General features: G+C 31.4%; 2 protein-coding genes across 5 annotated transcripts in view; one reads left to right on the forward strand and one right to left on the reverse strand.

The window, feature by feature from the left end:
* The window catches only part of LOC100868385 (furin-like protease 1), a 253922-nt gene that overhangs the window by 212507 nt on the left and 27948 nt on the right, over window positions 1-13467 (forward strand). Inside the window, exons 5-11 of one of the 2 annotated variants that reach the window (XM_086914621.1) lie at window positions 658-823; window positions 1440-1612; window positions 6003-6420; window positions 6816-6933; window positions 7520-7601; window positions 7992-8202; window positions 10921-11652. In XM_086914621.1, coding sequence (XP_086770747.1) covers window positions 658-823; window positions 1440-1612; window positions 6003-6420; window positions 6816-6933; window positions 7520-7601; window positions 7992-8202; window positions 10921-11652 — 1900 coding nt within the window. The remainder of the gene's footprint in view (window positions 1-657; window positions 824-1439; window positions 1613-6002; window positions 6421-6815; window positions 6934-7519; window positions 7602-7991; window positions 8203-10920; window positions 11653-13467) is intronic. The other variant, XM_086914620.1, reaches the window with a different exon arrangement.
* Window positions 1-13467, reverse strand: part of LOC105736581 (dynein axonemal intermediate chain 2-like) — a 62069-nt gene that overhangs the window by 22729 nt on the left and 25873 nt on the right. The gene's annotated exons all lie outside the window — the stretch shown is intronic.

The following is a 13467-nucleotide window of genomic DNA, read 5'->3' on the forward strand; positions in this document are numbered from 1 at the left end:
TCAATCGATTGGAAAAAAATATTGTATGAAAGGAGTCGAGAACCGTGGCATCGAACTTTAAAACAATCCTCAAACTGCCCGAAGGAAAAAGCAATTACATTGGAACTAGTAGGAAATCGATATTCACTGGAAAGTTCGTAAAACTGTAGCCAAGTTGTATTCAGTAATTACAAAAGTAGTTCATTCCATATTAATTAAACATCTTATCGAATGATATATACATATAACAATGTCCAACGATTCGAATTATAAAAGTAGGAAATGTCTCAAGAAAAATATCAAGGCAAGAAAGATCAAAAGGTTAAATAAATACATTATATTAAAATGATATTTAAATTGTTCCAATTTATACTACAAGAAAAAACATTTTAAAAGTCTAGACTTCCAGAATTTAAAAATTAAATGAAAATTACGAATATTATAATATACGATTTATTGTTGATAATCTTGTCGATAATTTTTAATGAATTTTCAATAAAAATTTTCCTTCTGTTAACTCCCCTTAGAATAATAATTAAACTGTCTTAAAAATATACCACGGAAGACAACGCACAATTGATTTGATTGAAAAAAATATAAACTTTTTAAAATATAAAAATTCTACCATCTTAAATTTTCAACAAATTTTCATGCGGAAAAATGAATTGAACATTCCAGGACCCACAAGCCAGCTACGATGTCAATAACCATGATGAAGATCCCATGCCACGATACGACGTTCTAGACAGTAATCGACATGGCACCAGATGCGCTGGTGAAGTGGCTGCAACTGCTAACAATTCCTTGTGCGCGGTAGGAGTTGCATTTGGAGCTGGCGTCGGTGGTAAGTGTACTCGAGGAAGAGTTAACCGAAGTGTAAATAAATATTTGTCTCTTATCAAGCTAATTTTCACGTACAAATTAATTTTAACAGAAAATCGTTAAATATGTAATGTTTTAATGAAATGCAATAAGTCTTGAAAAAAGTATAAATTATAGAAAATTAGATTCAGTATCTATCAGCCTATTCCAACTTAAAGCAATTATATTCTCAAAGAAATGGAAACTAACGTTTGTCTGACAAGCACACACATATTTATGTACACACGCGAATTGCATTATTCATTGTACAAGAGAAACAGAACTTAGAGCGCAAATTTTCCAAAAGATTACACGAACATACAAGAGTCCAAAACTCTAATCTAAATTAAAATTAAAAAATCTTTTGTTTGTTTTGTCCTTTTACAAGTTGAAATATAAATTTGCTTTTATCCCGAATTATTTTATTTCATTTCATCTTCTATCCAATTCGAATTTAATTTTGAGTTAATTCGAGTTAACGATTGTATTATCATAGAAATATTTTTTAGAAATATAGAATGTTTGTTACATATTTTTTTGATTAAAAAAATATTCGATCGAGAGTAAATAATTAAAGAGAAATATTTATCTGTGCACAGGAGTGAGAATGTTGGACGGAGATGTAACAGATGCCGTCGAAGCAAGGTCTCTGAGTCTAAATCCTCAACACATCGATATTTATAGTGCCTCCTGGGGACCGGACGATGATGGAAAAACCGTCGATGGTCCTGGCGAACTTGCCACTAGAGCTTTCATTGAGGGAATCACAAAGGTTGGTGAAAAATATTTTTTCTCTTTACACGCAAATTAAATGTATTGAAACGTGGAGTTTTAAATTGATTAAATGATTTGAAAATTAAAGAATTAACGAAATTGAATCAAGTATGGAATTTTTATATCTAGAATGAACAAAATATTATGGATCAAAATATAAATGAGTGTTATATAGAGATGACAAAAGCATAAAAATTAAAGAGTAACAAAATCATACTGGACGTTTTGTCTCTGAAAGAATATATTTTTTAAAATTTTGACAAATATATATTCGTATCGTATAATTCAAAATTAAGAATTGTGACAAATTCTTCGAATCGAATCTTATTATTAGAAATCCGGTGCTGCAATACTGGAAGCAATTGGCAAAAATAAAAAGAAATCTATAAACATCCACAATATAACAATGGAACAATCTATTTTGTAGGGAATAAAGTTTCTTTTCGTGTAAAAATTGGATCCCTTCTTCTCCATTAGAGCTGCATGGAAAACAAATAATTCGTTATCCAAATAAAGGAGAAAAAGTCTGGCGCGATCGATAAGATTGGAAGGCCTCGTTCTCCCGGAATGAAATTTCCAGAGATGTATTTCCTCCGAGCATTTCTCGAATGTTTCCGCGGGACGACAGCGGGAAGGCAGATACCTCGGTTGTTATCTCGATGTTACATGCTTAGACAGTCGGTCGAAAGCAACTCTCTTCGATTACGTTTGTCAGGGGAGACATCCGATCCTTTTTATCTTGCTCCTCAGACGAGGAAATTTCATTCAACTTTGCATCCAACTGGCTCATAGATCTTTAAAATAACGAATAAGTTTGGAGGAGAGAATTCGTGAGATGGTTGGATAAGTGAAATTCAAGTGAAAATGAAAATCTAATTTTTTGAAAATAATCGAAAAGAAAGAGAAAAAGATGGAAGATTAATGTTTGTTATTTGCCACCATGTGATTCGAGTTATCAAAGTGATTACTAATGAAATTTTATAAATTACAAATTGTCCGTATTTTCTTTACATCAGATCTGTTTTAAAATTATATTATTTCGAACTTAATTTTGAAATAAAATCATTCTCAGAAACAATCTATGTTTTCGAAAAGACACGTAATTACGATTTTAAAAAAAATAGAATTATACGTGCACGTATATTGACTTGAAAAAGATGACAAAATATTGAAGGAAAAATATTATAAAATTTCGCATTTATATTGGCATATAATTATTCTATCCCAATTGAAAACCGATTCCTTCGAAAATCGATCGATTGGCAGAGTCAAATTGGTAATTCTATTAAACCACGAAACAAGAAACTTCTTTCCCTGGACCAGACTTAACAAGTCGGCAGTCAGGTCAGCCCAGAGAAACTTTCTAATTGGATGCTTTTAAGCGACTTGTCGCCTAACTCCGCACCTGCACGCATTACCATTTTAACCTTGCTCGCTTCGAGGGTAGCCGTAAGTCATATGCAAATATCGGAAGGCACTTTTGCTGGAAAGGCACAAGGATGTCGTTAGAAGCGGAAAGTCGGAAGGTAGAGTCGAATTTCCAAAGGAAACGCGCGAATAATTAGCCACGACGCCACTAGAAGGCGCAAGAAAGCGATTAATTAAACATCCTGTCCGCAATGGCGGCATTAAGGGCAACCGTGATGTATATTCTAATTGTTCAATGTTTAAAACCTATCATTGATTTTGGCAAACTCTCAAGAATATCTGACGAGAATTTTGGCTTCACTTTATCTGGAAAATTTAAAGTTTTCATTATATATCTTATTAAATAACGATTTATTTAAGAATTTCATTCATTATATTATTTATTTTTATTTTGCCATTGATACTATTTATTTTTCTTTATTTCGATATTCGTCTGCTCTTCCATTTTGTTTTATTCATTGTTTTTATTAATTATTAATCCTCGATATTATTTATAAGGCATATTAATAAATCCATTGATAAATATTATTATTATTTTTAATTCTGTTTAGTAAAAAAAAAATGAAATTTTTTTTTTGAGACAGTATATCATAATATGTGGAAAATCTATATAGAAGATAATATAATCCCTTTGATATTATTAAATATTGATCGTTTCTCTTTGTTAATGTTACGTTCGTATCGTGGATTCATTGTTTGGACTATATTACCATTCTTTAATGATTCCTTTTAAAAACTTGCTGTTGAATATTTACGCGGGCAAAATGTTTCCATTGTATCATTCATTTAAGAAGAAATAAACATTCAATGGGACTTATAGGGTAAACGTTTATATTCCACAAAAGTTGCTCCTTATTAAATATGAAGGAATAAATTCTGTCTAGAACGAAAGGAAGCTAAACACTCCAGGAACATCGTCGACTGTATTGAAGAAAATATTTCCCTCTTCCCTCTTCCCTTCGTTCTAGTATGAAATATTTATTTCATGTAGTTGCTTAAAATATTTTGACAACAGAGTGCTCGATTCAATCGGACAATTTGTTATATGTAAATAAGAGAATGTAAATTTATTATTTTATTTATGTGATGAAACATATAATAAATATGAATAAAAATTCCAATAAAAATAATAAATATTAATATGAATTAAATGAAATGGAAGGAGAAACAGAATGTTGTAGAAAAAAAATAAATATTTAGAAAAAATATTATATGATACAATTGAAATGTCATGTGTAGATAATTTAAAATAAAATTCTAATTTAAAATAAAAAAAAAAAAGAAACACATAAAATAAAAAAGATATATAAATAGGAATAAAAATAAATTTTAATATTATAAATTAAATTAAATGGAAAAATGACAGATTACAATAACAAATTTTTAATATTATTTTTTTCTCTTAAAATGATTCAATATTTTATCTAAAATCTCAATAAAAATAAATATTAATATAAAACTAATTAAATGAAAAAAAAATAGCAACTAAAATATGATAAATAAATAAAAAAAAAAAACTCTGATTTAACAGAGTTCTCTATCTCTATTCTCTTTTTATATTTTTCATTTTTCTTAATAAGAAATCTTTCCAAGATAAGCAAGTCATATCTAAATGATTCCTCGTTCGATAATATTTAATTATTTTTTACTTTCTATTTTCTTGCCAATGCAACAATATTGCCAACTAATGTCCTAGTAAAATATGGATTTATCTTTTCGGTATAATTACTGTCACTTCTGAATTTAAAGCACTCTTCCTTAATAGAAAGCTACCCGTTAAATATTCATAAAGAGTTTTACTACTCATGGTAGCTTTCGAGCTGGTAGCTTTGTATATCTGAAATGCTTCCAAATTTTCAAGGAATATTTCGATGCAATTGTCACAGTGAAATAAATTTTCAAATTATTCTTAAAAAATCTGAATCTACAATCAATTCCGCATATTTGGATTTGTAGAAAAAAGGAATTTACTTACTAAGATATTTCAGTAAATTGATATTTTTTTAAATAACAGCAATAATTGATTTGTTTCTCTTTTAAATAATAATATGGAATATTGATTAATTATTTCATTTGATATAAAAGAAAATTTATTTTTTTTTTTATTAACCCATATTTCAATAATTTTCAATTTTCTAATTTTGGAATATAAATTAATAAAACTTTAGTCCAACTATGAATGTGAAAATCTTTTGAAATAAAAATAATAAATTTTTACTCTTACACTAAACAAAAATATACTCAGATTAATTAGCATAAATGTTAAATTTAATCAATTTAATAATTCGACGTAAAACAATTGCTTACATTTCATTTTATAGATGTGTATTATTACAGGTTCACGTAACTCTGTCTTAATATATTAAAGGAAATCGTGTAGGCGCATACATATGTATATGTGCATATACGTTGAACACACATATATGCAAAACTATAACTGCATTTAACATCTCAGAATTGCGTTTAACACACCGCTATAATCCAATAATTCCGAGGATGGTCCTTTGATCATCGGAACTGTAGTGGTATCGGAAGTGGTACAAACTTGATATTTAACTAGAATAGGATGCATCAGAATTTGACCTTATACAGATATTTCAACGTTAATGAACACGAGTATCATTGTTTTACAATAGATACACACGCATTTTAATCCAAAACTTATTTAATCATAACTTCTAAAAACAATCTCTCTTCCAATTTTACAATTTTTTGTCTCTTGTTCTTTTTATATATTCATTCTACCATTCCAATTATCATCCACATATTTAACATTTTTTGTAAAGAAGAAAAATAAGAAAAACTGATCAAACAAAATTGCTTCCTTGAAAATCGAATAAAGCTAAAATCATTAAGACGCGAACCTTCATCGACGTCAACGAGATCTCTCTAACGAAAGAGAAGAAACTTCGACCAGAAATTTCACGGCGCCTCGTTAAATTCGTCGCTTTGATCGTCAGGGTCGCAACGGTAGAGGGTCGATTTTCGTGTGGGCGTCAGGAAACGGGGGCAGGGATCACGACAACTGCAACTGCGACGGTTATACGAACAGCATCTGGACGTTGTCCATCAGCAGCGCGACGGAGAACGGCCAGGTGCCTTGGTACAGCGAGGCGTGCTCGTCCACCCTGGCGACGACCTACAGTTCCGGTTCATCGGGGGAGAAACAAGTGGTGACCACTGACCTGCATCATCTTTGCACGACCAGCCACACGGGCACGTCTGCATCGGCACCCTTGGCAGCCGGTATATGCGCCCTCGCCCTCGAGGCTAACAGAGACTTGACTTGGAGGGATATGCAACATATCGTCGTGAGAACTGCGAAACCTGCCAATTTGAAGGCTATGGATTGGATGACCAATGGTGTTGGACGAAATGGTGAGTTGGATGAATTTTCTTTTCCGAATTTTTATACGCCACGTTTATGGCATTTGCATTATCGTTCAAAATTTTAAAAATTTAATTTTTTTTGAAATAGAATAAAAAATGGAGATTGTCATTTTGATGAAATGTAGAACATTTAGAAAAGAAAACGCTTCGTTGAGAAATAAAAGTATGTGAAAATATTTTTGTATGAAATGAGAATTATTTAAGTTATAGAATTTACAACATGTTAAAAACGATAATTTAGAAAAAGTGTATTGGAATTGCAATTAAAAATGTAATGTAAATATTTTTTGATGGATAAGAATTAAATTTTTAAGATAATATTCATTAACAAAAATGCGTTTTGATATAATTTTTTTTTTTTTAAATTTCTACTTTTTACTTAGTGAGCCATAGTTTCGGTTATGGCTTAATGGACGCTGCTGCCATGGTGCGGTTGGCCAGAAGATGGCGAACAGTACCAGAACAACACAAATGCGAGGTGTCAGCACCACACATGGGCAGGTTAGTCGGTAATTTATTGCAATAATTATAAAATCAATAAACAAAAATCAAATAAAAGAGAAAAAGATTGAAAGTTGATCGTGCCAATTTTAAAATTTATTCCTAATTTGATAAAATTTGACGGGAGGAAAGGAACAACGTATTTTTTTCTATTAAATTCATACGTGCCTTCTTCCTATGGATGGAAATGTGATTTATAGAAAGATTTAAGTCACCGGAAAATATAAAAATACAATTTAGGATCCAATGCCTTTTGTTATATAAATGACTATGTAAGACGTGACGATGCAATTCGATCCATCACTATTTCCGCCACGTACAGTCCGCTTTGCATCGCTCTGATGACGATAAACTGATTCCAGGAAATAGCTTTTGCAACGCGTGCACCCGATTTAATACCGATTATTCCAAAGATCGTTCACCCTTCCAAATGGAGAAATTTTATAGACGAATGAAAATAACATATTGTACACTTATCAACTATTCCACGTCGTAAAATTAGAAATAGGGAAACTAGTAATAATAATGAAATCATAATGGAATTTCTTATTTCTGGAGCTGACCTAAATTTCGTATGTGCGTACAGGCCAATACCGCCAAAGAGCCAGCTAACTCTGGAATTGAACGTCAAGGAGTGCAGCGGCGTTAATTTTCTCGAGCACGTGCAAGTAAGTACTATGTCACTCACTTTAACTAGTAGGTTAAATAATACTTTTCGTCTGAAATAGGTTTCAATCACGTTTATAACTAGGGATTTGCCCTACCTTAAATTTTTCTAAATGCATCCCGCTTATTCGATGAATTATTTTTAACGTTAATAATGAATTGATTATCAAAATTAATAAATTATTTTTTTAACAACCAAACTAACGTTCACGTTTAAACATTTAATTATTTTAATTTCTTGATAATTAGAAAAATTAGAGTCAAAATATTTTTCATATTTCAATGTTTGGATATTTATCGATGTTCCTTGAAGATTATACGAATTAAATCAATATATTATTTTTCTAACTATTAATATCAATATATATTATGTGTATTACACGTTTCACTAGGCAAAGGTTTCATTGATGGCATCGAGAAGAGGGGATCTTCAGATACAACTAACATCTCCACAAGGAACAAAGAGTACCCTTCTTGCAAAAAGGCCACACGACGTCTCGAAGGCTGGTTTCAATCAATGGCCATTTATGTCGGTTCACACTTGGGGAGAAAGTCCACGCGGCATATGGAAACTTGAAATTCACAATGAGGGTCGATACCAAGGTAAGTCCATTGTATCCATCTTTTTGTTCCATTCTTTCATCACCTACGACATTTCCAGATACATCGAGTACAATCTCGTTCGTATCAGAAATTTTCTAAGGCTTTATGCAGAGCTGGGGAAAAATTGATATTTGAAATAGATAATTGGAGATAAATATTTTCAGAAGTAAATTTTTTCGAGTGATACTGAATTTTAAACTTTTCTTTGTTGTTTGGAAATTACGTAAATATTTCATTAATAGTTATAATAATACTTTAAATAAGCAATTTTTAACTTTAACAATATATTATATTATTATATAAAAATTCAATCTATTTTCAGTGTTTAAAGAAAAATGAAATATAATCTTCGACCTTTATTGCGTTTGAATTAATCAGAAAATAAATACTTTATTTGCGTCAAATTCGAATGGAGATTATGTAATATAATATTTAATTATAGAAATTTTTTAATTTTAATCTAGTATTTGTTTTCAAATTTTTCTCAGCTTTGACTTTGCATCCTTTCACAAATTTCACAAATTATATATTATTATTAATTGATAATCTTGATTCATATGAATATCATTGCAACTATATACGATATCATTTAAATTTTAGAAATAATGTATCTAAAATTAATAAATGCCTTTAAAAAATTAATATTTTCAATAAAAATACGTGTATTTTAAGTATTACAAAATATATATTAAATAAATATTCCATAACTCTCATTAAATCATAAATATTTGAAATATTTTAAATTTTCTGTATGTTTTAAATTTTCCAGTTTTATAATAAAGGAGAATATTTATTGAATTCTTTTCAGATAAAATTCACTCGTTAAAAAAAAGCATAATCACTTTTGTGCAAATGTTTTTACAGGTTCATTAAAATTAATAGCTAACTAAATATTCGTTATTATAACACTGCATCTTTGTAAATCGTAAATTTTCAACAACGTCTTTTGTGCATTAGATATATTCAAGGTACAGGTGTTTGTATCTGATCATCTTCATCATCATTAAAGTGACATAACACGATGAAGTTGCCGAGTAGATATCGAAAGTTTTCAAGTGTATGAAAGTTTATCAATATGGATAAACACTCTCAAGATGGTGCATCCTTTGGTCACGAATTGGTCGGTTGAGAAATACTCTTATTTTATTGATTTTATTCCTTGATATGAATACGTATTAAAAAATCAGTAGCATCTTTCCACCTTCCTCTTTCATCTCAAACTATTAATTTGTTGCAAATGGAACGACCTAAGAGACTTTTTATTATATAATTTTTAAATTAATAAAACTTTCAATATTTATAATTTCACGAACTTCACGTTGAAAACGATATTATCAATCAAAGTTTGACTCAAGAAATATTCAATATTCAAATTCATCATCAAGACTTTCCAAAAGTATTAATTTTAAATATACATTTAACATTCCTAACAAATTATAATGATATCAAAAGTTGGAAACCTCTAATAACGTTTCGAATATTAATCCGTCATTTCCTTCTTCATCTTAAAAGCTTTAAATCGTTTAAAAATTACCTTCCAAACATTTTTCTACGCGAAAATCAATTATTTCGTATGCAACGATCCACCCCGCAAAATTTTCCATAAAGCCATGATCCAAGTTGACACAGTTCACGATCAGTCCCATAGATTCTAAACGGCCGGCGTAAGCATAGCAAGCTGCTATCTTATCATCCGATCTTCGAGGACATAAAGGGAATTCTCTCGTAAACCGTGCACGCGGGAGGACGTAAGCTGGTGCATCGCCCCTCCCAGGGGCGTAATTCCCCTGTTCGAAGCGTGTTCCGTCGCGATCTCATCCGAATCCACGAAGCTCTCAAGGGAAGTTGACCTTGTTCAAGGGTGGAACCGTCAAAACCATTTCAAGCTAGGACGGCCGTTAAAGCCGATACGCGCATAAAGTTTGAATTAACGCGGGCTTGTAATCCAACAGGGGTCTCTCCGTGGTCTCTCACGGATAGAACCCCGCGCTATTATGTAGCCGTAATATGCAGGGTACATTCCCAAGTACCAGGTATTCAAACCATTACACGTTGTGTTTGCGCTGTGATTCCCTGGTATATTGCCGTGAAATCCGCTTCGTCACAACAACAATATTGCGACAGGAATTTCACTTGTTGGCCATCAATGATTTTCTAATCCCTGGCCACTGATAACCTCGATAGCAACACGACTTAGAAATACTCGAGGGGATGAGAAAATATTCTCCTACGAAGGATTTGAAGATTATTAGTTGTTTTTGGATTGTCATAAAATATAAGGTTAGTTGAATTTGTATTTGAAATCTGTGAAAGGTAAAGAGGCTTGTTTGAATTTCCTGATTTTGACTCGAAGAAAGAATATTTGTTATATTTCTTCAGAAGAAACATAAATCTTCTAGAATTATTTGCGCCGTTTAGATTTTTGATTTCGGTTTGGTATTTCATTATCAATGAAAATAACATGATTTAGTATGAATAATGAATGTTAAAAAATTCAGTGTCTCCTAGGATTTTCAAAAAAGAATTATGTCTCTACGTTTACATAAATTAATTTATCTTTTTATCGCACATAATTTTAAAACTTAGCACATTTGATAAATATAAATATCTGCCTATTTTACCACGTAATCCATCCACTAGTCAATCAACCAAAACTACATAAAGAAACTCTCAAATTTCTTGCCGCCTCCTGAACCCGACGACCAACCAACTCGCCAGGTCGCGCCATGCTTCACGAATGGGCGTTGATATTTTACGGGACGTCAACGCTTCCCGATCGAACGGAATACGCGTTGTACAATCCCGCCGGGAACATACCAAGAAGACCATTCGTTAAACCACGCGAGACAGTGTTCTCGAAGGCTCAGAACTCTCTCACGAGCTCGAAGATCAAGCAGAGCCAACAAAAATCGGAGAAGCCGGGTAGCCTCAGTCCACCTTACGTGGTGAACGCCCAGATACAGTCGCAGAGGAAGAGCAAGGCGCGTGGCCAGCATAAAAATGGCAAATCGGCCAATAAACCCACCCCAAAGCCAACCGTGCAAACGTTGAGAGGGTTGACCGTGGCGAGAGGACCTAACGTCGCGGGAGAGGTTCGCCTGATCACGTCCAGGCCGCGAGGAAGGAGCACACCCAGTCCTGTCACAACAACTGTCACCCAAACCAGTCCGCCCACCACTGTTCCAACCACCAAAGTGGCCAGCAGACAAAGAATCGTGGACGTGGCGACTGCCTCGTCTCTTCAGAGGGGTTTGATCCTCTTGGAACCAGCGAAACCTGCCATCAACAACGTGCCAGCCATTTTCCAACAGTATCCCAAGATTCAACAGCTCTATCCATTGTATCCTGTCTATGCCGGGGTTAGAGGAGCCGGGCAGCAACACGCGACCAGGGCCAAGGGATTGGAATTGCTACAGGATGAACAGTTCGATTCGAAGAACTTGGATAAGGGTATTCCTCTTTCGTGGCTCGGTTGATGTTAATGTAACGAGCAATCCGTGGATGATTCAATTTCAGATTGTCTGGAAATTTTGGATTGATTTTCTTTAAGGATTGATGTTTGAAGATGGTTTGGTTTTGTTTGAAATACGTGTTGAAGTGTTGAGATATGTTTGAAGTTTGTTTGAGATATGTTTTGATTGGAATGAAGATTAATACAACTGGTAGGATAGGTATAAAATATTCTATTTGATGACAGTTGGATGCAAAAAAGATATATTAAGATATTATGTTCTTTTTTTGAAATTAGCGATGAGACTCTTCTACTCTTCGATAATACAATTGTATAGATCTAAAATTCTGAGATTTTATTTTAAGAAAATTCAAATTGAATTATTTGTGATTTTAAGATTGATAACTTTTATAATTTTCTTACATATCTCTATATTAAATACCTATTAAAAAATATCTTTATATTATTTATATTATTGCTGAGCATCATTCTATTTATATGATTTAATTTATAATATATTAAAGAAAATATTTCGTAAAATTTTCTCTATCAATTGAATATAAATCATTCAAGAGGAATTAGGTTGACTCTGATTAATATACGAAGAACCTAGTTATAATCCAGCTTGTCTCTTGTCAGGTTCATATAAATGGAGTTTTAGTGTAATTTAGTAGAAATATATTAACGTAAGTAGAATAACGATTATGAAAATATGAAGATATATTCAAATTATCAATAAATTCTAAATATAGTGTCAAAAGCTTGATTTATATTTCAAACATATTTTTGGCTATCTTATGAAAAATTTGTGATATTAGAAAATTAAAATAAAAATTTGTAATAAATATACGAAATTAAATATCCAATTATTGAAAATTATTTCCGGACAATCTAATAGAATGAATAAAATAAAAACTCTACTAGCGTGATGACGATGTTTTAAAATAATTTTAGTAAAAATATTTGCATGCACCATCCACGAATTCACGTTACATGCAATATTCTTTTACCGCATTTCGTAAAAGTAGTAAAATGTATACAATAGAACTGCATCCATGTGTACAATTACAGAATTAAGTGAATCCTCCTGCAATTTACTTTTTTGTGTACCTTATCTTCATTGTTCCTCCATTATTGCAACTGCACTTCAATGTAATCATTGTGGAATTTGTTTTTATGCTCTACATTCTTTTTATTCTTTGTTACCGTGTATCCTATGACCACTGAGATAATTTTTAGGTATTTTTAACAGCCTCTCTTGGATATATTTTTCGCTCACGTTTGCATCGATAAATAAGATAATTAGGAAGTATTACTATATAAAATTTTTCAATACATTGATGCGATTAAAGAATTAAACTTGTGAATTATGCAAATGTCAAAAGCGGTAATTTTCAGTAAAAATCTATATTTCATTAACATTGCTAATTTAAATAATATCTAAAATAAATTGCTCTAATATTTGAAACGTTTCAATCATATTTGACATTTTTTTTCTTTTAGGAATTTGCATCCATTAAAACAATCATTTCTTTTTTTATATCTTTCCATTTAAATCATTTAAACTCTACAATTACAAAATAATACAAATTTATACATTTATGATTGTATTAGTTGAAAATATCTTTAATCACATTCCAGCAACATAATTTTAATCTCGATCGAATTTTCATTCTCTTTTTCAAGTCTAACAAATTTTGTTGCATGTTCTCGTGTGCTTTTTTAAAATATTACTCGAGCCTTTTATTTTATAACGATCAAAATTTAGCTTCTTATAATGGTATTATAACGATTACAAAGTTGTTAAAGCTATT

The sequence above is a fragment of the Apis florea genome, unplaced genomic scaffold (genome assembly GCF_048593485.1).
Source record: "Apis florea isolate Af1SG1 unplaced genomic scaffold, ASM4859348v1 contig_3696_pilon, whole genome shotgun sequence".
In the NCBI taxonomy this organism is placed as follows: Eukaryota; Metazoa; Arthropoda; class Insecta; order Hymenoptera; family Apidae; genus Apis; species Apis florea.